Here is a 24,355-nt window from a genome sequence, read left to right on the forward strand (position 1 = left end):
GATATAGATTTGGTACCTACCTTAAAAAATTCCTCAAAAATGAACGAATAGTTTGGTGCCACTTTCAGTTTCATTAGTCTCCGTTTTACTAAGTTATACTTAATAAAGCAAAAGTAGACCACCGTACGGATAGACAATATTAACTGTACGATTAGACTTTCTCCAAATATTACCCAGCGTAGGACTTAACACTTTTAGCACTATTTCAGGCTTGCATCGCCAAACTCCACCGAATGAAACTTGATAAGAAAAAGTGTCAATCGAAGTACCGCGCCAATGATGAACCAGCCGAGGTTTGGAGAGTACTGCATAGTACATAGAGATTTGTCAGTGTACTGTGTACATCTGTACCTCCACTTGCTCCACTCTTCCTGCAAGACGCACGAGGGTCCGCTAGGTGCATGATCCAAGCATTTTTTTTTCCAACCCTTCCTCGTAGATGGTTTATTTTGCATCACCAACAGCCAACCTCGAGACACATTGTGCCGGCCCGCTGTCCATTGATTTCGGCAACGACGGATTTAGGAGATATGGGCTCATCCAAGTCACCGAGGCAAAGAAAGAGGAAAGGCATGGGGCCGGCTTTCGACGAAGCAGCAGCACTTGCTCAACTGACCGAAAAGATCGACCAAACTCTCGCTGGCGTCGGCACTGACCAACACGCGTCACCAAATCGCAAGAGACCGAACACCACAGCTGATGATCGAGATGCAAAGAGGCGCCAGAAATCTCTACTGGGCACTGAAGAAGGACAAGAGGACCGTTCCAGCAAAGACCAGTCCCACAATGCAACAAAGGAGGTTCTGCTGGAGGAAATTTTGGCCTTGGGCGGAGACGAGGATGATCTTGAGCTTGTCGCCAATGTTGATTCCGACAATGAAGAGGGACCTGGCATGAAATCTGCGTCGGCGCCCGAAAAATCCCTGGATAAGTCATTTCATGAGGAACTGACAAAGTTCGCCTTGAGCCTGGGCTTCCAGAACATACCCCGCGAGGATGACCTTGAAAGCGTGTCGTCTGAAAACCCCGTCGACGAGGAACAAGACGAAGAAGACGACGAAGAAGAGGACGACGACGCGGAACAAACAAAACAGGATGACAGCCAGGATCAGGAACAGCCTCTAGCCATTTCTGCCACAGTAAAAAGTGAGAGCACAACTACGACCGCCCAAGACACCCTGCGCGGGAAGAAAGGCAAGAACAAGCTGGTTAGTTCGACGCTCTCGCTGCCGCAGACTTACCTGGCGGTATGCTAACTTGAGTAGGGTTTTGAGCCCAGACCTGACTGGCATGCTCTCGACCTCGAGGGCCTACCTGCCTTCACACCATCTGCCGACGTTAGGCAATATTCTTCAGCGATTGCCAACCTCAAAGCTTACGCGGACGCTCTCTTGAAGGAGGACGCGGCAAGATACAACGCCCTCCAGGCCTCCAGCTCCACTCAGAAGTTCATGTCGACCATTATGTCTTCCGGCACCTTATCCGACAAGGTATCTGCCTTAACCTTGTCGATACAAGAGTCTCCTCTCCACAACCAGAAAGCCTTTGAAACCCTGATCGGGTTGGCCGGCAAGAAAAGCCGTAGTCAGGCACTCGCTGCCCTGGGCGCTCTAGTGGATCTGCTGGGCAATGGCACAGTTCTGCCAAGTAATCGCCGGCTTCGTCCGTTCAACATGCAACCCGCCTTGCTGGCCGCTTTACAAGATCAAGCTGTGCTGCATTGGGTTCAGGGCCAGAAGCTCCCAGCCAAGCTAACTGATTCTTACCTGATGATGTGGGCATACGAGGATTGGCTCAAAGCAGCGTATTTTCGCATTGTCCAGCTCCTCGAAATCTGGTCGACTGATCAGATTGAGCATTCGAGAATGCGCGCGCTGGAATTTGTTTTCACATTGCTCCGGGACAAGCCGGAACAAGAGGCCAATTTGTTGCGACTTCTTGTTAACAAACTCGGTGATCGCGAACGGAAAATTGCATCTCGGGCGTCATACCTCCTCTTGCAGTTGCTCAACATTCACCCTGCGATGAAAAGCATTGTCATCAGCACGGTAGAGCAAGAGGTTTTGCTCAAGCCAGGCCAAGGTCTGCGCACCAAATACTACGCCATCATCACCCTGAATCAAACCATCTTGAGCACCAAAGAGCCCGCTATAGCCAACACGCTACTCCGAATCTACTTCGAGGCTTTCCTTTCCCTCCTCAAAACTGGCTCATTGGGAAACCTGGAAGCGCTAAATTCCGAGGACAAATCTGGCGGCAGCAACAGGAAAGCTAAGAAGGGCAAGCGAAATCACACCGAGGCTTCTGCCAACGAGCAGGATACGACACAAAAACTCGTATCCGCACTGCTTACTGGTGTCAATCGTGCGGTACCCTTCACTACCGCCGACGATGAGACCATGGAAAAACATCTCGATACCTTGTTTCGCATCACGCACTCGTCGAACTTCAACACCAGCGTGCAAGCACTCATGCTCATTCAACAGCTCGCCGTGACCAAACATCTCGCTGTTGACCGATTTTATCGGACATTGTACGAATCATTATTGGATCCCAGACTCATCACGTCATCGAAGCAAGCATTGTACATGAATCTACTTTTTCGAGCCCTGAAGAATGATGCCGACGTGCGGAGAGTGAAGGCTTTTGTCAAGAGATTGGTTCAGGTGCTTAACCTGCATCAGCCGTCCTTCGCATGCGGGGTGCTATATCTGATTTCCGAGCTGGAGAACATGTTTCCTGACCTTCATTCGTTGCTTACTGTTCCCGAGGAGAATGAAGATGATGGCGTGGAGGCTTACAAGGATGTCAATGATGATGCGGCTCTGCAGCGCAGTCTCTTGCGTGAAGACGCACCAACTTCCCGTCGTGCCACAGGATATGATGGACGAAAGAGAAATCCCGAGCATAGCAATGCGCACAGAAGCTGCTTGTGGGAATTGGTAAGTGCCTATTTGAACTCTGATTGCATGTGAAACCAGTTTACTAACCTCAAAACCACCAGGCTCCTCTTCTATCTCATTTCCATCCATCCGTACACGTTTATGCCAGTAACCTTCTCGTCCGTCAAAAGGGCCTGCCGAAGCCGGATTTGGCCAACCACAGCCTCATGCATTTCCTGGACAAGTTTGTCTACCGCAACCCCAAGATTACCGAGACCAAGCGCGGAAGCTCAATCATGCAGCCGGTCCTCGCTACTGGTGGCGCCTCCCAAACTGTCGTGTCCAGCAAAGATGGCGCCAAGAAGCAGCCTTCCGTCAACTCGGCCTCATTTTGGAATCTCAAACCAGGTCAGGTTTCCGCCGAAGATGTTTTCTTCCATGAGTATTTTGCTCGCATCGGCAAGCCTGGAGACATGGCAAAGAGCAAGAAAGCATCCAAGGAGAACAGTGGTCTGGACGGCGAAGAACAAGAGGAAGAAGGCGAAGACGAGATCTGGGAAGCATTGGTCAATTCTCGACCCGAGGTTGAGGGTGAGCTGGATGAAGACGAATCCGACCTCGGAATGGATGGATATGACGACTCAGACGAGGAGATGGACACTGTCGGCTTTGATATGGATGGCCCTCGCGAGGACTTCGAGGGATCTGACAGTGATGTGCCCTTTGAAGGCATTTTTGATGATTCGGATGACTCGGAAGAGGAAGCGGTGGTGGATGAGAGCGCTGGCGAGGAGGATGCTTCGACGGCAAAGAAGAAGGGCAGACTTAGCAGGAAGGAGATGAGGGGTCTGCCAACATTTGCCTCGGCCGATGATTACGCTGAGATGCTGGCTGGTGAGGATGGCATGGCCGACGATTAGTGCAGTTGGGCAAAGCGTTTCGATTTGTGGGCGAAAAGCTAGTTAGCCTGTAGCTCTCGTAACCTGGTTGGCTAAAGATCCTTCCCCTGTTGACTATGGTGAGATGGGTAAGTCCAACCCGTGGATTGACGTTGTACACACAGTGCCCACGAAGCTTTGGCTTTGGTGGTTGGTGTCAGATACCTGACAGGGAGGTAAAACTTTTGCTCGCAACCGCAGGACATTCGCCTACATGCCCTACCAAAGATGTTTGTTCGCCTCCTTGCTCAAGAAGGCAATGATTCCAGTATTTGCTACAATGACTGGAGTAGCCATGATGTTTCTGATGCTTGCTCGTGATAGAATGCTACTACATTTACTGCTACGTAGCGTACATACCTCATGGATACGTACCTATTCAGATTGTTTACACATCAGCTGGCTGGCCAACCACGCAGGGACATGTGACAAGGGGTATGCGGTGGGGAAAGCGGAGAACATTAGCGGTCATCGGATTTAAGATGTGAAGAGGTTAGTCGTGGCGGGTCTCTTGGCAGTGTACCGGACAGTACCCGGCGTGGATATTTCAACGATTCAACCCAAGTCGGCGATGATGACGATGATCCGAAAGGGGGGTGTGTCGCAAGTCTTCATCTTCCAGCCCATGAAAGCTTTGGCCCTGACCCTTCTGTCAAGATACCTTCTACACCATTCGCGCCCAACTACACGTACTTCTACAGTAGCCGTTGCACAGCTGTGAAGAGCTCTCGCATTATAGCCGCTGCTGCTGCTTCGATCCCATAACTTCACCGTTTGGCCCATTCCGCAGATATTGGATCTGGGCAGGGAGCTGCGCAAAGGTGGGCCCCATTTTCTCCGTTGCCCCGCTACACGCACGCATCGCGAACTCAGCTCCTGACCCTTTTCAGGGCCGTTTTGTTGGGTACATCTACGGATTGCATAGGGCCTGACAAACCCATATATTGGTACGCATTGGAGATCTGTGGCAGCCCAGTATCATCGGATGCTCGACGCTGCTGTATCCTAGGTTATAGACTGGCCGCTGGTCTGGAAAAAGACAGGTTCCCAAACTGCAGCATCATGTCCTCTCGGCTTGCATCTTGCCTCATACGCCGCCGTCCCGCTCAGTCTTCACGCTCGGTTCCGGCTGGTATACTCCGGACCACACCTTGCCGGCCGTATTCGTCTGCCAGTCACTTCAGTGAGCCGCCCACATCCCTTCTATACCGTGCCCGGGCGTTATGCTTCTGCTGCTCTACCGGCCTTGCTGACTTATCGGCCGGCATGTTGCCGCCTTAGACCTGGCCACTGCCCCCGCATCGCCGGTTCGGCCTTTCTTCTTTCGGGCGATTCTGTCTACCCTCCGCTTTTCTTTCCGTGCTCTGTTTCTCACAACACTCGGCTTTGTGATCGCGGCCGCGCCTGCCTACGACACCATGGTTGCCATCACTTCACCGCCCAGCGACGCCGAAACCGTCTCTCTATTTACCCCCCCGGATGATGACGCTCAGGCCAAGGAGAACTTTATCAACTCGCATCCCCTGACCCTCTCCCTGAGGGCCAATCCCGACTTCATCGAGTCACGTCCACACATGAAGATTCCTGAGGCATGGCGAAAACGAAATCTGACGGGTGGCGTCCTCATGGGTTCAGGAAAAGTGGTGGTTCCGCCCTTCAGCTTTTCCGAGAAGACAGGAAAGAACTTCGTGCAGATATCCCACGTTGGAACTGATCTGTGCGGTCACATGGGCGTTATCCATGGCGGTTTTCTGGCTACGATGCTCGATGAAGGTTTGGCCAGATGCTGCTTCCCCGTGTTGCCTTTCAACGTCGGCATGACGGCCAAGCTGGACATTAACTACAAAGCTCCCGCCGTGGCAGACCAGTATCTTGTCTTACGGGCCACCACCGTCAAGGTGGAAGGACGAAAGGCTTGGGTGGAAGGCCACATCGAGACACTCCCGTCGAAGGAAGGAGAGGAGCCAACCGTATTGGTGACAGCAAGCGCTCTCTACATCTCCCCCAAGCAAGCAGCGGTACGTTGAAACCTCTCCAGGGCAGGTTTCGAGTCTATCAAGCTAATTCTGGAATGATCAGACAATGGCAAAAGTGTATCCTGTCAAGTAGAAGCTCATAGAGGACATGATGCCTGCAGCCTGTAATATAGTCCCTTCAGGAGCACCGGGCACGCAGGCTGTAGGACGTACAATTATCAAAGGAAGAGGAGTGGCCAGTCGACTGAATACTTTAATCGGGCTTGTTGGCCGCCGACACCTGGAGTTCCGGTACTACTTCGTAGACAAGGTGGGTGGAAGAGGCATACTAGACCCTCCTAGATCTCTAACACACATACAAACTCGCATGTTTATCAATGGGCGTCCGTAGACTGCCCGACCTGTATGCATCGTAGCCCCCTTTACCATCTGTAGACGGAGTGCCGAAAAGATGTCGATGTAGACCGGAGGTTGAAAGAACTGGGGTGTAACCTCGTCGATAAGCACGAGAGTACCTCGGTACTGCGGTACTCGGCGCTGTCGGGCCCACTTTCTGTCACACAAAGGGCCGCTGAGAGCGATTGCGCAATACGTTAGCTAAACCAAGGAGGCGGGTCGATACATCCATCGGCGTTTACACCGGACCTAACATACTAAGTGGTAACAATAGCACAAAAAGAGTCATTCGCATCCTTGTTTCTCCATTCCTATTGCCCGTCTTTGCCTGTTGCGCGCGTCAAAGGACCTGCCCGAAATTCAGTCACAACCATCACAACTCTAGATCACAGTTGCCGCGAACAGTCACAATGGCGACGTAAGTCCAGATCCTCTCCTGCCCATTTATCCGCATATTGCTAGAATTGCGTGGCTTCCAGGACAGGTAGAGAGTCTGACTGACTGTCTGATTGACTCGTGGCTTATACAGTAACATCACCTGGCATCCGTCGCTTTCGCGACATGAACGCAACCAGTTGCGTGGCCAGCGTGGTTTCACCATCTGGTTCACAGGCTTGTCCGCATCGGGAAAGTCGACGGTCGCAACCGCTCTTGAGCAGCATCTCTTGCACATCGGCCTGGCCGCTTACCGGCTGGATGGTGACAATGTGCGTTTCGGGCTGAATAAGGATCTTGGCTTCTCGGAAAAGGACCGCAATGAGAACATTCGGCGCATCGCAGAGGTATGTCCAATCCACCAGCTCCCAAGCTTTCTCCCCTTCACTCTTGTTTGCTTCTCGTGCTTACTCCCTTGGATTTTGCCCTTTCAGGTAGCCAAGCTTTTTGCCGACTCTGCCACAATTGCCCTGACCTCGTTTATTTCTCCTTACCGCGCCGACCGTCAGATCGCGCGTGACCTCCACGCAAATGCGACACAGGCTGGAGATGACGTGCTTCCATTCATCGAAGTATTCGTTGACGTTCCTCTTGCTGAGGCCGAAAAGAGAGATCCCAAGGGGCTGTACAAGAAGGCCCGCGCTGGGGAAATCAAGGACTTCACTGGCATTTCGGCGCCCTACGAGGCACCAGAGTCGCCTGAAATTACCATCAGGACAGACCTTCTAAGCGTGGAGGAGTGCGTCAAGAAGATTGTAGATTACCTGGCCGAGGCTGGTCTCATCAGCGGAACTAAGGAGACAAGATAAGCTTGAACTGAACGAGGACACAATCACCCCACACCTGGGGACCCGTTTCAGTGTGCGTGAAAGCTGAATGAAGTCATTAACCGAAACCACGAGTGGATGTGCTGTCCTTGTCGGGCGCTCTCAAGGGGAGAATACCTATCTAGTAATGCCTACTGTTGACAACGTATATGACACATGGTGCGTGAGAATCACGCCCAAGTGCGCACATTTTACCATTCGCCGCCGCCGTCGTTGCTGTCGCCGCCACCGCACGGTTCTGAACTAAAACCTACCCATCAAGGAAATTCAAATTCATAATACACATAAGCCGTGTACTCGTTGGCATCGCCCGCGGAATAACCTGCCGCGGCCATTTCCGACGCTAAAGAGGCATCATCTTTAGTAAACCGCCCTCGTTTGTCTCTCCCGAAGGCATTTCCACCGAGGTACGAGTATGCCTTGTCCAAAGCAGTTTTGACTTTCTTGGCCTGCTTGGGGATGGTCTGCCACAGTGTCAGCGTAAGTCGCAGTGTCGTCATCCCTCATCGAAGCCCTACCTTGACAAGAGCACACACAAACTCCAGAGGCAGACCGTATCGCAGCACTGTCTCGACAAAAACACGTAAAGTCAAGACGTGTGCCCAGACCATGACGCTCTCACTCCAACCTGACCTTCCCATGTGCAAAGCTTCGCCCCAGACTTTTTTTTCTTCCCTGACCATGCGCTCAAGCTCGCGTTGCTCTTCTTCCTTTCCACCCTCGACGTACTTGTATTGACGGGGTGTCCACTTGTGTTCGCGACATTTGTGCAAAAAGTCGGCACTGGTTTTCTTGAAGGTTGTAACGGCAAATAGGATGAACTCGTCATCTTGCGCGATCTGAAGAGCCGACCTGGGTACAACCATTTCGGCAATGGTTTCGTAGCTCCGAAGGAAGTCTTTGCGTGCACTCAAAGGAACCACAATCAGGTGTGTTTCCAGGTATTCAGAGTCTTGAATAAGGACGTCAGGCTGGACTATGGGCGTAAGGGACTTGGTTGCAAGGTTACCACTGAAGAGCAGTCAGTGTCTTGCGGAGTAACCGAGAGACGGTGCAACATTGAGTGACTTACGTCTGCTTTCTTTGCAAGGCAGATAAATTCGTCTTCACGGCATTATACTGGTTGAACTTGGCCTTAACATCGTTATCGATGTTCTGGATATCTTTCTGTAGATTCTCGATCAACTCGCCCAGGGGCTTTTCAGCGCGGTAGCGAACCTTGTTCCACTGGAAGGAGCAAATATAGCTGTCCGTGGGCTCTGGGCATTGTTAGCATCATCGACATAGCAATGGCGCCATTAGGTCTACGGAGGAGCAATGCTTACTATCGTTCACCATCTTTTGCTGCGATATCTTGTCTTCGTCCCCGTCAAGAATGCCTGCCAGGGAATCGGCCACTTTGGACACTACTGCCTCACAGATGGCGTTGAGCTTTGTCAGGTCATCGGCATGCTGCACCAAGGCATCAAGTGTACCGATTTTGAAGGAGGGTATGGAGAACTCGAGTATGTCACCATTGTCCTGACCAATGGTGGAGGTGAGCTCGGAGAGGGGCTCGTCGTCGAAGATGCGGACAGGAAGAGAGACGAGCGAGTAGCGAGTTGTCGGTGCCATGGTCGGTGGTCCTCGGGAACTGAAAGCGATGCTTTTATGCCCACCCTACCACTGTACCCAGAGAAATTCGCTGTCGTGATAGTGAAGCTGGGCTGTATGTGCGCAACTCGGCAGCAATCAGAGAGGAGCTGCGTCGACGAGGAGAAGGCGGGACTTGACGTCAGACTGTATATGAAGAGATGAAAGCGAATATTCGGCCAGGGGCAATGCGGCGGCGGCAAGCGATGAGAAAGGGTGAATAGGACTGTTATTGGCAACGATGGATGGCGATCCAACGTAGAGCTATCCGCGAGGTTCAAAGTGGGGAGCGGCCGAGCTGGCCTACGTAAGAGGGGAGGGGAGGTGATGAGTTGACGGGAGCCCCGATCCGCAGGCGCGGTAGCTCCTTAAATCTGGTACACCAGACAGGCCACGAACTAGAGATAACCTGATAACTCACCGAACCTAGGTAGGTAAGTACCGCTAGATGGTACATTGTCCAGCACTGAGGCACGAACTACGCATGCGCTTCTGCTAGGTAGGAACTCTAGGTAGTTTGAGGGTTGCCCCTGGGGATAATAACCTCTACCAACGCAGGCGGCTAGGTAAGTCCTGGAGACAGGCACCGACGGGCCAGCGGTACTTTACATGGAAGAAGTGCCCGGAAGTGGAAGCGAAAGTCGTCACTCCCTGGAGCCTCAGGTGCACCTGGCGCCCATGACGGGCCTGGCACGAGGCACGGACTGTACACATTCATTGTGGCTAGGTAGAGGTATTGTGTTTGATTACCTTGCCTGTGTCTGTACCTAACTACCAGCCTGGCGTTGCAGTACGGGAATCTCACTACGATGAGACATATGAATGTCAGGTGTTGGAGGAGAATCTCTTCAGTCCCGTGTGATGAGGTGATTACCTGGAGGATACAATTAGAGCCAGTTTTGCCATCTAAAAGCACATAGAGAGCTGGAGATATACAGGCATAGGCACCGGTGGCCCTCGCTGTAGGTGTCAATCTCGTCTGAGGTTCCTCGCTGCCTCTACCTACCTACCTTCGACCGGGAAAGAGTGCCCTCGAGCGCCTGCAGGCCGACCTGTCATCCCCGCACGCTTTTACTCAAGCAGCACAGCCCGACCACGAGGGCCGACTGTACATTTCCGCACAACAACATCCGAACCCGACTCGGTTTTCTGGCGACCCCCCAAAACACACATCTCGCGATTGTGCTCTCCCTCCCTCTCCGCACTTGGCCGAGTTTGGCCGGCTACAGAGCGTTACAACGTACATTTCAACAGTGGAGGCGCGTACTCCAACGCAGCCGCGGCGTCTGGCGTTTACATAGTGACAGGTTCCGTGGTCGAAGACGGACCGGACCATAAGCGCGCCATTACAGTTGCCATCACAGTAGCCATTTCAGTTGCTATCATTTTCCACTCGTCCATGGTGCGACCGGTCAGCTCGCTGCGACTCCCCGACCGGCACATCAAGTTTTGCTGCGCCCTTTTGAACATCCGGCAGCATCGCCGCGGCCGGCGGCTTCGATCTCGTTGGTTACCTCTCTAGAGTTGCCTATTCAGCAGCATCTGAATCCGTCCACCATACGCTTACCCTCACCCGTCTTCTTCGTCCTGTTCCCGCCATCAAATCATCCGCCCCTAATCTTGCGCCCGGTAACAGACAATTAGGCACTCATCCAGGGTTAAGAAACCGTCGCCTAGTAATATGTGAACAGCAGGAGCTCTAGCTGTGCACTTCTGACCTCAATCTCTGCGGCAACAGCAGGATTCCATTCGCCCTGCCCCCTTCTGGCTCTCCAATCCAGATTTTGCCCGTTGCCCCACTAGCAACATTTACTGCCCGGGTGCCACTCGAGCTTGTTCCGCGGGTAGAGATTCCATGGCTACAGCTTCAGGTAGGCCAGAGTAACCCTTAGCGCATTCCGCCTTCATATACGTGGTGCATCTTGCTGACTGGCTGTCATGTTGCTCTCATAGGCCCAAAGGCTGCTAGGCCGGCCGATGCCACTATTTCCGCGCCAGGCCGGCATACTCCCGCTCAGAAAGTGACTCCGGTCCCGGTGCCAAAGCCGGGATCCGTACCGTCTCTTCCCCCGTCTGCGAATCAGGCTGTAGCTGTCGGGAGAGTTTCCAATATCGCCATTGATTCGGCAACTGCGTCCGCCGTTCAAGGCGGGTTTGGCCTTCTTACCCCGGCCGAGTCAAACCTCCAGGACGCTGCGAACGGCCCTCACCGGGACGGCCGGATTCGGAACCCCGTTCCAAGTAAGCTCAAAGGAAAAACCGATGAATCCAAGGGGAACTTCAGCGTTATGCATATGGGGGTGGCCGGGAGGGCCGAGGCAACAGAACGAGATGCTCAAGCCAAACGTACGAGCGAGAGCACGGAGCTGGCCGCTAAACGAGCTTTCGAGAATGGCTATGTTTCGCATAGGAGAAGCAAATTTATTCAGTTACCGGATGAGACGGCGAAGCCTTTCGTTCCCGCCACCACATCCGCTCAGGCACCCTATATGTCAGGCCGCCAAACTCCCTTGAATGCCGACGAAACCAAATCAGAACAAGCACGTCTTTTGACGCTCCTCCGAAGCCTGCAGCCGCTTCTTGTCGTCGATCAGATTTGCAAGGCCCTCGCTTTTTTCGGAGGCATACCTGGTGCTCCGCCGCCTGCGAACGGTGAGTTTCCCCAAAGCGCCGAGGCGAATGGTTCGGGAAGCTTGTTTGTTGGCTGGATAGCCGAAATCTTTCCAAAACTTGGAGGTAACAATGGGCAGCAAAATTTGGCCCCTATTCGTCAAATGGATGGACCTGAACCAGTTCGGCGAAAACGGGGAAGGCCAAAAGGGAGCAAGGCCACCAAGGTGCGTAAGGACAAAGGCTTGAAGAAGGGCTCTAGCAAGGACATCCCCGATACAGACCGGACACACAGAGGGGCTGGTACTGATAGGAACTGGGTCGACGCTGAGTGCGGCGATACAAGCGCTCCTGACATGGTGGATGCTAATGTTATGCTGCTTGCCCAAGCCGCAAGCCCTCACCGTGAACCAGCTCATGTTGAAGCTCCAGGAATGACGCGGCCGGATACGGTTACCAGCCACGTAGCAGCGACTATTCCAGCGCGTACCATACAGCATCATGAACCCGGCAACGACAGTCTTGTCACTGAGACCCCGGGGAACATGAAGAAGAGAGGCCGGCCCAAGGGGTCAAGAAATCGGCCAAAAGTGTCCGATGCAGCCGTTCTTCCAAGACAGTCAGTCCAGCCAGCGGATGATTCCTACACTTCTGCTCAGTTATCACAGACATTGGAAGGTACGCAGTATCAACCGGCCAATGCTTCATTTACTGCTGTGAACTCCGTCGCTTCTGTTAAGTCGGCCAAGAAAAAGGGATCGCGGCCAAAGGGTTCCGCTCCCAGAACGCAGGTGGACGCTCCCACAGAAACGGACATTTCAGGACCAAACGAACTGCAGATCACTGTACCATCTGCTGCTAAACAGCAACAGACAGTGGGACTGAATGGCAACCCAACCCAAAAGCACGTTCAGCAAAGCGTCCACTCTGATCAAGGATTACAGATTCCATCAATTAGTACGGTCCCAGCTCCGACTACTATAGACTCTGCTCAGGTGCCTGGCCATGCGGGCCAGAAGCGAAAACGGAAGACTGCAAAAGATGTTGGTGTCGTTGACAACATCAACGGGATCGGTTCGACAACTCCGTCCTCAAGCGCAGTTGCTCTGCCGACACCATCCACTCAGCAGGGTTCTCAATACATCCCTGCAATCACGACGGGAGTGGGAATTCCCGCTGCGAAACGGCAACGAAGAAGCAGAGAGTCTAGACTTAAAGGGAAGAAGTCGAATGATATGACAGTTCCAGGCTCCATCGAGCCAGCCGTCTCCTCCCAGATAAAGGCTGCCACTCCCGCACCAGTTCCCCGTCCAAATCAAGCGACTACGACCGCCCCCGCTACATTTCATACGGCCCCTGAAATAGGGTCAGAAGTGACCCCTGTGTCGTCGTCAGTGTCTCTTGAACAAGTTATGCCGTTAGCTCATTCGCCTCAAGGTCACTTCGACGTTCAGTCTCCGACGTTGGAGAATTATGAAGCTCAGCTACAGGCGCAACTGGAGCTGAAGAGCAACATTGAGTCACAGCATCACAGCCTTATTCCAAGACCTATAGTAACAAAAAATCATCAACAGCAACAGTCGCAGCAAAGGCAGCCACCGACCCAACAGCATTCACGACAACCGTCACAATCGCATACACAACATTCCATGTCACAATCACAACCCCACCCTCGACCTGAATCATCAGCACAGCAACCTCAAACACAACGACCGCACTCGATTTCGCAGCAGCCATCGCAGCAGCACCAAACCTCTGTTTCACAGCCAAGTACTCAAGCACAGTTACAAGCTCATCAATCCCAGACCCCAAGCCCCATGATGTCTCAGCAAAATAGGGCAAACCATCCTTATACGCAGTACCGCCCTTCAACATCGCCATATAGTCAAGGCCAGCATCAGCATAGCTATCCATCCCCTCAGCAGCAAACTCAAAACTTTACTGCACAACAACAAGCCCAGACAACACCACAGCCTACCCCTGCTCAGCAGTATTCAAACACTCATCAATTACCGCCCTACGGTTCAATTCAACAGCCGTACCAGAATAGCCATAGCCACTACAGCGGAACTCAGCAGTCAGTAGCTTCACAGCAACGCTATCAACAACACTTGGCCACAGGTACAACGACCGCAAGCGCCTACTCTACTCACCAATCACCCCAGTTCACAGCTTCATCAACAAACGCATTTGGCTCTGCAGACACTGGTTACCGAGGGTCTACTGGGAGTACAAGCAACCCGACCTACGGGTCACAACAGGGTCAGTCGTCGGCGCCATCTGCGGCTTCGACGTACCGAACGAGTAGTACGCATAATATGGTCCATCAATCACCGTCTTATACAACGAACCCTGGAACAGCACTGCATCGCTCGAGCACAACCCACCCGACTAGTCAAGGGATTCAAGCCATCAGTAACATGCAGTCTTTCGCCGGGACGAACAACACTGAGTGGGACTTTTTGAACCCAAGTTCCCTCGACAGCGCTGGAAGTCAAGGGGCTCTGGCCATGGGTGGCACCGGGTACGCTATGAATACCGCTAGTGTGAGGTCAACCTCAAATTCAGGAACGCCTTTCACTGCGAGCACCATGGCCAATTTCGATGCTTCCGGACTTCCATCATTAGGAGGTAACAACAGGTATTTTGAGCTTGGGCGACGATAGTCTACAAGTCTGCCTCTTCATTCACGCAGGGGAAGGTTGGTCGGCTCACCCATGCTCGAAGAGAAATTGGCTTGGACTTGGAGGACAACGAATCCGAGTGAATGCAGTACAACGTAGTGTTTTGTCCCTATGAATGTACCACTACGATGCCGATATTAGCGCTCAGCAGTGAAGTAATTTGATGGTTCATCTTGGCCCGATCACGCCCGAACGAGCGAGCAAAAGGGTTTCCGGGAAATGCGAGTTCTACATAAATACTGCGGAGGCTTGTTATGTATTTTTTATCTCTTCTCCTCGCGCGTTATCAATCGTGTCATTGACCAGCTACAGAGCGCCCAGTTTCGTGAGCGTAGGATAGATGTGTGAGAGATTCCAGAGCATTCAACTGATCTCCTGTATATCCAAATACACTATCAGTGAAACTTGTTTCTGACGGGATCGCGCCACCTTGAATTGCTGTACTTTCAGACCATCTTGAGATGCTGTTTTGCGCAAAACGAACTCTCGCGCTATCCGATGCTGATAATTGTGCAGCTCATTAGAGGTATGTATGCGTTGCGTTCGTGAAGTGTCTCGGACAAGCCACGAAATATAGCTTGAAAGAACATCATGATGTTATGTTTATTATGATCCCGTGCTATAAATAATATGCTTTGCGACAAGAAATGTAACGCCAGGAAAGTATGAGGAACTCTGAGCCGATCAAGCCGCATCAAGTTCGACATGGAATTTGACAAGTGGCCCTCTTAGTGTCTCGCTCTAGTATAGCATTCAAAGACACCGGTTGTAAACTAAGCTACATGTGGAATTTGAAAGGAAGACAAAGCAAAGAGATACGGATACCATTGGGAAAAAAAAAAAAAAAAAAAAAAAGACACGCAACGCCTTCAAATGCTTTTGATATGAATACCCTGGTACAAAGTGCAAATAAGAAAGATTTGATCAAAAACGCCATGGGCATCCGCTTAGTGAAGCCGTCTCAGTATGCGCTGGACTGTGGCTGTGTGGATGAGGAAACAAAAGACCAATACTGTGGTATGTGAAGTATACACCCTTCATGTTTCTGCTGCAGTAGTTGGGCACCGGAGACAGGACAAGTAAATGGACTATTAAGCTTACTCATTCTAGGACATCCTCCTCGATGGCCTCAAGATTGGGTCGTACAGACTCGGGGGCAACAGTGCCATACCACCACTGGTCTTCCTCTTCAAGCCTGTCTTCGCAGATCAGATCGGTGAATATTTGAGCGTTGCGCTTAATATCAGAAGCACGTTCAACTATCTTCCGTTCCAGGATCAGGGCCTCGGCGGTTTCCAGAAAGATTTTTTGCAGTATTGGGAGGTCAGAAAGCAATAGCTTCAGCTGGTCCCTGGCCAGTGGCCCCATAGGCCTGCCAGTGGATAGGCTAGTGTTGAAAACGAGATCGCTCATCGGATCTCTGGCCGCCAAACTGGCTTCTCCGAAAACCCGAGCATTGGCCACCACCGCGTCTCCTAACGAATTCTTTCCCATACCGAAGGAGGACTTCTTGCGTTTCAACCCCAGCATGCCCCGTTTCTTCTTGGGTTCTTGCTCGGCCGTGTCGCGTGTGATGGAGGTATACCAGTTATCCACGGCCGCCCGTCTTGTATTGTATCCTTTCACCTCCCATATCCTTTCCACCTCTCTGAGGCCCCCAATGCACAGGATTGCAACATGCACCTCATCCGGCGGCTTGTCCCTCAAATAACCCCTGATCGACCTTTCAACTAGGCCGACATACGACGGCGGACGAAGGCGCCGGCAGAAGGAGGATATAACCAAAGGAAATACCTCATGTACTCGAAGCAAGGTCTTGTCATCATACAAACTCATAATTTGGGCCTCTATAGGGTTAATCGTGTAGGGTTCTCGGAGAAGGCCCCTGCCGTCATTTTCGGCGAGATATTTTAGGTGGTGCTCTCGATAGATCTCGAAAAAATGAAAGATGGTGAATAGCAGGGGGATCAGGCGTCTTCGCATCCGTTCCCTTTGAGGCGCAAATGCCTTTTTCTTTTCTTCAGTGTTTCGAAGGAAGAGCTCCCGCGATATCCACTCACACATCAAATAAGATAGCTTAGCAGCCACATGAAGCCTGTGCCATATTCCGCAAAGATAGTGAAGATTCAGGGCCGATGGTGCAGGGGGCGGGTATAGTCGTTTGGCATAAGCTGGAACATGGTTATCGAGATGATGGCGTGCGATGGGGGCTTCATTGAGCGATATCAAAGCATGTAGCGACCGCGATGCCAGTCGTAAGTTGAGAATGTCAGAGAGTGGGAGTGAGGCAATGATCTCGACTTGCAGCTCGGTAGGCAAAAAGTGGAATTGTCGATCGAATGAGGTGCTCTGCCGGGGCAACTGCTCTGTGGCCAAGAAGCGACGTTCGCCTTGATCCAACGAGTTAGAGCTCGATGTCGCCTTGGCATGAAACTTTCGAAAACTGAGAAAGCCTTTCTTCTCGGTACGCTTCAGCTCGCTAGCCCTGATTGTTGCATCTTCGGCTTCGGGAGGGCAGGCACCTCTGAAAGGAAGAAGGAACTGTGAGGACGGCGCGGCAGTGGAAGGTGGTGGCGTAATGCTTGTCTGCGGCCGATTAATCTTGTCCAGATATCGCTCCGAACCAAACTCGGTGATGTGTAGAGAATCCATCTCTCTGGGTGTCTGCTGACCAAGGGTGCCCGAGGTCAAGAAAGGATTGGGAAGAACCGGTGCAAACTGGAGAGATAACTCATGTGGTTTTTTTTTTTTTCTTTTTTTTTTTCTTTTGGGGGTTTTCTTTTAGGGCGAGCGGCACCACCTCCTCTTTACCGATGCCGCAACAAAACAGCTGCGATGGTCGATGTGTTTCGTGTCGAAGACGCAAGCTGGTCGCGGTTCAAACATTGTAAAGCATCCGTGTCGAGGAGTAAAGAGTCGAAATTGACCGGCAGGAGAAGTATGGCTTTTCCCACCGTATAGACCAAGGACGTGATGTTGTGTAGTTGAAGCCGTCGAGACGTGGGAGCAGGCGAATGACGTTGAGAAAGGATCGGTCGGGACCGGGCAGGCTTCGTCGCATTCAGGTTCGCGGTTCGCAAGCGGGCACTGCGCGTCGATCAAGGTGCATGCGCCGCCGTGTAATGCGATGACTCGGATGGATCGCTGGGCGAGGTGATAACGGCGCCGGCGGTTGTCACTAAGCGACAGGAGGTAGGCAGTCGGAAGTGGCAGGCAGAGTCGGCTAGAAGGGCGGACCGGGCGCAAGAAGAGTTGTGAAGACAGGCGCGAATGATTGTCGAAAAATCTCAGGGCAGTCAAAGATGTTGTGGCTGTTGGTCGCAGCTGGTAGGCGAACGGGTCGTCAGTGACACGGCGAAGTCGGAATTCGAGGAGACCACAAGAATAGGTACCTAGGATGTGGACCGACTAGGACCGACCAGTCTGCTACCTCTTCGATCTAGGAGACCCTCGGACCCTCGTAAAGCAGTTGGGATACCGGGACGCGGGAAGGGGGAGACGGAATCGGATCAAGGTGGAATAGTATCTGGTGTGCATGGGTGGGTTCCGGTGAAAGTGGCAATTCGGACCCGAAAACCACTGTACTTACCTAGGTACGGACGGGGACCCAGTGTTTCTACCGCGCAGGTCCCTTCCTTTCAACTACACATCAGTGTGGAGGCCGGGTGTTCGCAGCAGGCCTTGCAGGTGAACACTTTGACTTTTACAGAGGGCCGAGAGGCCAATGTGCTTAGGCGCGACAATGGACGCTCAAACAGACAACAGCCGCACCCGAACAAAAGGAAGTAATGAAAGTTGATATACTACCGTAGAAATCCCAGAGATCCAGAATTGAAAATCTCCTTTTCGAGCGCCCGACAGTGCAACTAAGTAAGCACAGGAAGCAGCACACGTCTCACTTAAGTATGTCCGCTCAATTAGTGACAGCTCTACAACACTCCACCGCTATCTTGCCTGCGGCTTGGAGTACACCTTGTTTGAAATCCGGGGTTTTCATGCATTAGCTATTTGCCAGTTGACCGAATTCCTACGTGAGTCAGAACTGGCCGGCATTTGCACTATGCGGTATGGGGGATGAATGGAAGCGGACAAAATGGGCATCTTATCTGTTTGGATGACTGCACGCCACAGCAACTTGAAAGACACATCGATGTACATATGGTGCTTGCTAGTCTCAGTCAGACCCACAACCTCCAAAGCCACCCCCCCCCCCCCCCCCCCCCCCCCCCCTTTACCCCACACCACCCGTTAGGTAGTTCGAGGAGACCTACATTTTATGTGGGGCGGGGGTACGGAGGCAGAAGGGGTCTGTTTAGAGACTACTCTCCCTAGCCGTTCTTTCTCCGGCGTTTTCGGCGGCGTTGCCACCGTCAAGCCGATAGGGCGTGCATCCTGTGCTTTGTGAGCGCCGGGACTGTTCCCCAATCTCCCGAGGTGGGTTCTGATGCTTGGTTTCGCATCGAGTATGACAGGTTCGTTGACTGATCCTCGTGAGGTGTTGAATGGCCTACATTTATTTTATTGTCGATGTTCGCTAAACATCCGGCTAAGTAAGAGGTTACGCTACACCTGCCGGCCGGACGCCAATCTTCCAGCTACTAAGCGGCCAAGCGCAACCCTCCAGAAAATGCAACTTTTTGTTTACAGTCTCTATGAAGCCTAGATTAGTCGCATTTACAGGATCTTTACTGTACAAGTTAGTAAGTCCAGGCCGTCGGAACACTTGCGTTTCTACCTTTAGGTAACCTTGTATGGACTTGTACTTTTTGGGAGTTGCATTTACTTGTATTGTTACTTTTTCTGTAAATATTAAGTTTGTGTGTTAGTTCAAAGTATTGTCACAATTGTCAGCTAATTTTGTTATCTACAACTCTACTATCTTAAATCCGTCTTTTGATCTTCTATAAAGATAGGGTTAGCGGTCTATGGAGTCTAAAGATACTAACAACTTACGTGATACTTAATTTGTTCTTTTTGAATATCTTATTAAGAGTCGCTTACTAGCTCTAGCGTTGCAAGCGTCCCAAAAGCTACGCTATTATGCAATATAACTGACTGATAGCAGCTGTTTTACTCTGATTTAAGTTAAGGTCAATATTAGATGAGTTATTATTTACCTATAATCCTCTTTGCTTGTCTGCCAGGCCTTATACCCTATACACAAACGTTGGGTAACACGGCACTCAGACAGTGGCTGTTGAGCCTCTTAGAACTTGTCGAAACCCTAACAATAAGACTTTTCATTATGTGCTCAGGCTCGAGACGGTATTGAGAACTTGGAGGCTAAAGGCATCGCAGGCTCTAAGATTCTTTAGTCGATAGGGGATACTAGCTGCTGCGGGGTTTAATAATTATATAGATGGGCAGATTTGAGAAGATGGTACAGATTAGTCTCAGTTCTCAATAACCCACTCACCTCTAAAACCACCCCACCCCACCCGTTTTTGCAGTAACAGGTCTAAGCGGGTTTTGGGTTTTTTGGCCGTCGGCTACAGAAGAATAACCAAGCATTAATATATATAATAAATCCAGCAAAATTATTAAAGATAAATGAAAATAACTTACATATAGAATCGTTTATTCTAATTCTAATGGTAGTCTTAATTTCCTTATACAACTAGAAATCATTGAGATACAAAGCTTTAAATTTTTGGACTTTTACCCCCTCAAGGCTACATTACTTTAACGGGTGGTCCGAGCTTTATAAAAATGGTACCGTTAGAGCCGCCTTCTCAAGGCCATCCTCTCTATGTAGATATTTTATTAAGCACATTAATATTAAGGTTAGAAATAAAAGAAATGTAAAAGATGAAAAATAGAATACTACCCCCTCGAGGTTGCATTACTTTAACGGGTGGTCTAGGCGCTATAAAAATGGTACCATTGGAACCGTCTTATCGAGGCCATCCTCAACATATATTTCTTATAGTTATATAGTCATTAATAAGATTAAAAATAAAGAGTGTCCAAAACCTTAAAAGTAATTACAGTTGACGAAAGTTTACCTTTAAGGTTGCATTACTATAACGGGTGGTTCGAGCTTTATAAAAAAAATTATTTACAAAAGAGCTTGAACAGACTATCCTCCGGATACTTTATTCTTAATTTTTTTTTTATTATAGGGGAATTTTAAAAAGAAAATTTGGAGTTTATATGAGAGTTTCTGCAGCCGACGGCGTTTTCGCGCAAAACTGTAATAGACCTCCTCTTACAAAAGTTCGAGGAGAGGAGACCTATATAATTGTGGGGCGGGTCCGCTGAAGCTTGTCGTCGGAGGTCAATGTGATAGAGACTAGGTGCAGATAGGACTAGTTACTGAAAGATTTTATGGAAGTATGCACTGGTAGTGTTCCCCACCAGGAAGGGCATTTATTCTAACTCCAATATATAGAACGTACACGCTCCCTATAAAAGATTTGACTAAACACGAGGTTGTGGCACTTACGCACGAGATAAGCAAACAAGCTGTTCGACAAGCCACCGGCCAAGGTTGTTTGTGTGATGGGGAACTAACAACACAGGCGAGAACTGGAGAATACCGTACATGAGTCCAACTGGAGCCTTGATCGCTCCAGTGACCATTCGCAACATGATAGGAGCGGGCCAGAAAAGCTTCGTCGCGAACTGGCACCAGTGCCGGTCGATTCTGAATCAGAAACCCAGAGAAAGGAGCTGCGAAGCGACAAAATGAACGAGAAAATATATAATCAGAGGACTAACCACAGGTTATATTGAAGCTTCTCATGATGCAAGCATACCTGAAAAGATCGAGACCGGATATCGACCTTTACCAACCTAGCGGTTGCAAGTACAAACCAAACAGGGATGGATGGTCCGATATTGCTCGGTCTAAGTCGGAAAGACTGATACAAAGCTGTAATAGGAATCTAGGAATTGAAAGACACACCGGCCAGAACCCATCAAGTGCATCCAGGTAAGCCCTAGGAGTGAAGTTCAAGGTCTGATATACTGACCGTAACGTGTTCGGTTTATTTGTACCAATGTTCGCCAACGAGCTGTCAATAGCCTCCAAAAGCACACAGCTGTGAAGCCTGCTGCTGATCACCATTCTCTCTCCGACTATGGCAGGTACGAGTGTCCCAACATCTGCTGATTCGGGTTACCAATGCCTGACCATTTCCTTGTGGGTGGTGGAACTCATAAATGGAGCATCATCATAGCACGAGTGAACTTTAAACTCGATGGTACCGTTAAGGACGAGTGGTTCGTTGTTCCCTTGCAAATATGAGTCGTACCTTTTCCCTGCAAGTTCTCGTGTGCCCCCCTTCTTCCTGCTTTTCTGATTTACTTTCCGTTGCGGTTGACTGGCAGCCTGAGTAGTTCGAAGAAACTTCCCAAGTAAGGCCAAGGGGCATTTAGTTGTGACAGTCAGGGCGTTCCAGTTGGTTTCTCGTCTCAGGGGGGAGATCTGCAAGTTTCCAGAAACCACACATATCCATTAAACTCGTTGTTGCTCTTCTTTGTAGTAGTAGGTGGCTTTGACCCGGATATACGTCTTTATAAGATCCGTTTCACATGACTGGTAATGAGAAAAGTGCTGAAAGGAACGCACCTGTGGGGAAGCCGAGCAACTAAAGCTTCTTGAGCCCCAACATCCCAGATACCACACCTTCATAGCATGGCTGGAGATGCCTTTCAACGAGACACAGCGTTGAGTTGCTTTGGGTCATCAGGTTGCTGGTATCTTTCCAACGTGCCAGTTGACAATCAGCGCTCACGGTCCAGACGGGGACAGAGACGCATTTGTCGTTTCATGATCACATCATTATTCATCAGCGCCATCCACCAACCCTCCCCTCGTCCCATCTCTCCTTGCGTTCCTGCCGCAGGTAGTATAGCTTCTTGGCCTCCCTATATTTCCTGACCCAGTCGCTGGTCTCTCGCTCCGACGCAGGCGTGCCATCGCCACCACTATCGAGAAAACTTTCCTCGAGAGCACAACACACGGCCTCTTGCTCCTGCAAGCCCTGGCTGAGCCGTTGGTACAGCCGTACTGGGGCAAAGTGGGTGAGGGCATGGTCCATCTCGGCTTGTTTGGCCCGCCATTGGCGTTCGAGGGCGTGGGTCGACAGAAGCTGAGCTTGAGTCGATGATCGACGGTTCGCAAGGCGTGCCTCGAGATTCAGCAGCTGAGCAGCCCGCTGGACGTTCTCAGCCAGCGCAGACTGCAATGTGTCGTGTGACGCCTGTAAAGACGGGTGGATGGTTTCCGGTGAATGTGTCAAGGCGGAGAGAAGCGATGGGTTGGAGAGGATCACGACGAGATCGTCTTGCTTGCTATTCCAGCGATCAGATGGCGTCAGTCACTGGAGTACGAATTCGAACAATCGCTTTTGTAAACGGAAAGACTCACGACTTGTCTTGGAGAAACTTGGGCAACCATTGCTCGCCGGGGTCCGAGATGGTTTGCCCATTGTGGGTCAAGCCTCCTTGTTGAAAGCCATCGGCACCGGGACCCCCTGTCTCCGGACGTTCGGGGGGCCGCGGCGACGGCGAGGTTTCCGCTGTGTTTATGTGTGTCACCTCGTGACTTCCTGATGGCTTGGGCGGCAGAAGAGGTGGTGTGTGAGAATACATCTGATTGTTTACAGCTGTTCAGGGACAACGGAAACGTGTCTATGTTTGGGATCCCAAGCTGCACCCACTAGTCTCTCAAAATAGGCGTTCTCAAAAGAGAAGATTAGGAAGGGGAAAGGTAGTCCAAAACGACTGCGCTACGGCGTGGCGAGGAAGTGGATGGAGGCTAACTAAGGTTGAACGTCTGTTATTAGATATTAGGGAAAGGGAGGACGGGGAGGAGAGCAGCGCCAAGCTTTAGCGCCAAGCTTTGGTGTGGGTCTGCTTCAGCAAAAATGGGCAGGCTGAGTAAAGAAAATAAGTATTTACTTAGAATTATCTTTCAGCAAATAGTATAGGCACTTGTTTATAGTGCAATTAGCTAGGTTTGAATACTTAAAATATAGATGGAATTTAACTTTAATATATATTACCTATACTAGCTTCTATATTTAATAATTTATAGTAAGGTGTAATAAAAGTCTAAGCTAGTATTAAGATTGGATATAGAGAAGCTAGGGGTTTTTATTTAATTTTAGAAAATAGGTTTTTCCTTGAAATATAAAAGAAGTAGCACCATATACCTATATTTAATTCTATCGTTAGATATATATTTTCTTTTCTTCCTTTTTACTACTTATAATTAATGATTTATTACACCTATTAAATTAGTAGTACTAGCTACGCGTCCAATTTACATACCATAATATTAGAGTAATTATTATATGTAGCCCAACCTAGTCTCAAATACAATTATATACTAAAACTCTATATACTATTTAAATACTCTAGCGTTATATCCTTATATTAATTATTAAGAGTTTTACTAAAGAATATTAAACTAGTGTTCGGGGCGGCATGCCGCGCTCTTTTGTATGGGTGCAAGGCTGGATTCTAGGTTGTTACGTACAGAGCTGGATTTTAGGTTAGTCCATATAGGGCTGAATTTTAAGTTACAGTTTACTAGTACCTCTATATAATTGGATTTTAGGTTGGCTATTTCTTTCTTTTATTTACTTTAATGCTAGGGGGCTGCGCCCCTTGGGACCCCCCCTTAGAATTCTCTATATAAAAAGTATATAAAAGTGCAAAAAATAGCTATATGTAAATGTACTAAGGGTATAATTCGTACAGGTTTTTTTTAGGTATTTTCACTAGGTGAAGATACCTAGGTGAAAAGGACGTATAGGCTAATTTTTACCAGGTTACAACCTTGATATATAGGCATCTTAGTATTCTAATAAAAACGCTAATAAAAATCGTAATCTATATACTTCTATAGAATTTGTAAGCGTATAGCGGTGAATCTACTAATTTAATAACCTAAACAATTATGAATACCTTTATAATTAAAAAGGCTGGTTAACGTATAAATTTATATAACTATAACCCCCTTTA

The 24,355-nt window shown here is 50.0% G+C and overlaps 7 protein-coding genes across 7 annotated transcripts; 4 read left to right on the top strand and 3 right to left on the bottom strand.

Moving 5' to 3' along the window:
* The first annotated feature begins 396 nt into the window (after nt 1-396).
* NCU09894 (CCAAT-box-binding transcription factor) lies at nt 397-4,138 on the top strand. The gene is made up of 3 exons (XM_953526.3): nt 397-1,208; nt 1,266-2,942; nt 3,005-4,138. Exons 1-3 carry the CDS (start codon nt 402-404, stop codon nt 3,800-3,802), a joined length of 3,282 nt encoding a protein of 1,093 aa, XP_958619.2. The 5' UTR covers nt 397-401; the 3' UTR covers nt 3,803-4,138.
* A 206-nt stretch (nt 4,139-4,344) lies between these two features.
* Nucleotides 4,345-6,274, top strand: NCU09895 (thioesterase). The gene is made up of 4 exons (XM_953527.3): nt 4,345-4,641; nt 4,711-5,003; nt 5,102-5,838; nt 5,900-6,274. Exons 2-4 carry the CDS (start codon nt 4,883-4,885, stop codon nt 5,927-5,929), a joined length of 888 nt encoding a protein of 295 aa, XP_958620.2. The 5' UTR covers nt 4,345-4,641; nt 4,711-4,882; the 3' UTR covers nt 5,930-6,274.
* Nucleotides 6,275-6,407: 133 nt separating this feature from the next.
* Nucleotides 6,408-7,748, top strand: NCU09896 (adenylyl-sulfate kinase). Its single transcript, XM_953528.3, has 3 exons — nt 6,408-6,610; nt 6,722-6,974; nt 7,062-7,748. The coding sequence occupies exons 1-3, from the start codon at nt 6,603-6,605 to the stop codon at nt 7,434-7,436; spliced, it is 636 nt and encodes a 211-aa protein (XP_958621.1). The 5' UTR covers nt 6,408-6,602; the 3' UTR covers nt 7,437-7,748.
* On the bottom strand, nt 7,477-9,687 carry vma-5 (vacuolar membrane ATPase-5). Its single transcript, XM_953529.3, has 4 exons — nt 8,780-9,687; nt 8,527-8,713; nt 7,973-8,465; nt 7,477-7,918 (listed from the first exon to the last, which is right to left on the bottom strand). The coding sequence occupies exons 1-4, from the start codon at nt 9,066-9,068 to the stop codon at nt 7,712-7,714; spliced, it is 1,176 nt and encodes a 391-aa protein (XP_958622.2). The 5' UTR covers nt 9,069-9,687; the 3' UTR covers nt 7,477-7,711.
* A 305-nt stretch (nt 9,688-9,992) lies between these two features.
* Nucleotides 9,993-14,828, top strand: NCU09898 (hypothetical protein). The gene is made up of 2 exons (XM_953530.3): nt 9,993-10,957; nt 11,040-14,828. The coding sequence occupies exons 1-2, from the start codon at nt 10,942-10,944 to the stop codon at nt 14,360-14,362; spliced, it is 3,339 nt and encodes a 1,112-aa protein (XP_958623.3). The 5' UTR covers nt 9,993-10,941; the 3' UTR covers nt 14,363-14,828.
* A 147-nt stretch (nt 14,829-14,975) lies between these two features.
* Nucleotides 14,976-17,954, bottom strand: NCU09899 (Frp1). The gene is made up of 2 exons (XM_953531.2): nt 17,773-17,954; nt 14,976-17,704 (listed from the first exon to the last, which is right to left on the bottom strand). Exon 2 carries the CDS (start codon nt 17,030-17,032, stop codon nt 15,482-15,484), a length of 1,551 nt encoding a protein of 516 aa, XP_958624.2. The 5' UTR covers nt 17,033-17,704; nt 17,773-17,954; the 3' UTR covers nt 14,976-15,481.
* A 3,109-nt stretch (nt 17,955-21,063) lies between these two features.
* NCU09900 (hypothetical protein) lies at nt 21,064-23,160 on the bottom strand. Its single transcript, XM_953532.3, has 2 exons — nt 22,755-23,160; nt 21,064-22,678 (listed from the first exon to the last, which is right to left on the bottom strand). Exons 1-2 carry the CDS (start codon nt 22,976-22,978, stop codon nt 22,174-22,176), a joined length of 729 nt encoding a protein of 242 aa, XP_958625.1. The 5' UTR covers nt 22,979-23,160; the 3' UTR covers nt 21,064-22,173.
* Nucleotides 23,161-24,355: the final 1,195 nt, after the last annotated feature.

The sequence above is a fragment of the Neurospora crassa genome, linkage group I, assembly GCF_000182925.2.
Source record: "Neurospora crassa OR74A linkage group I, whole genome shotgun sequence".
In the NCBI taxonomy this organism is placed as follows: Eukaryota; Fungi; Ascomycota; class Sordariomycetes; order Sordariales; family Sordariaceae; genus Neurospora; species Neurospora crassa.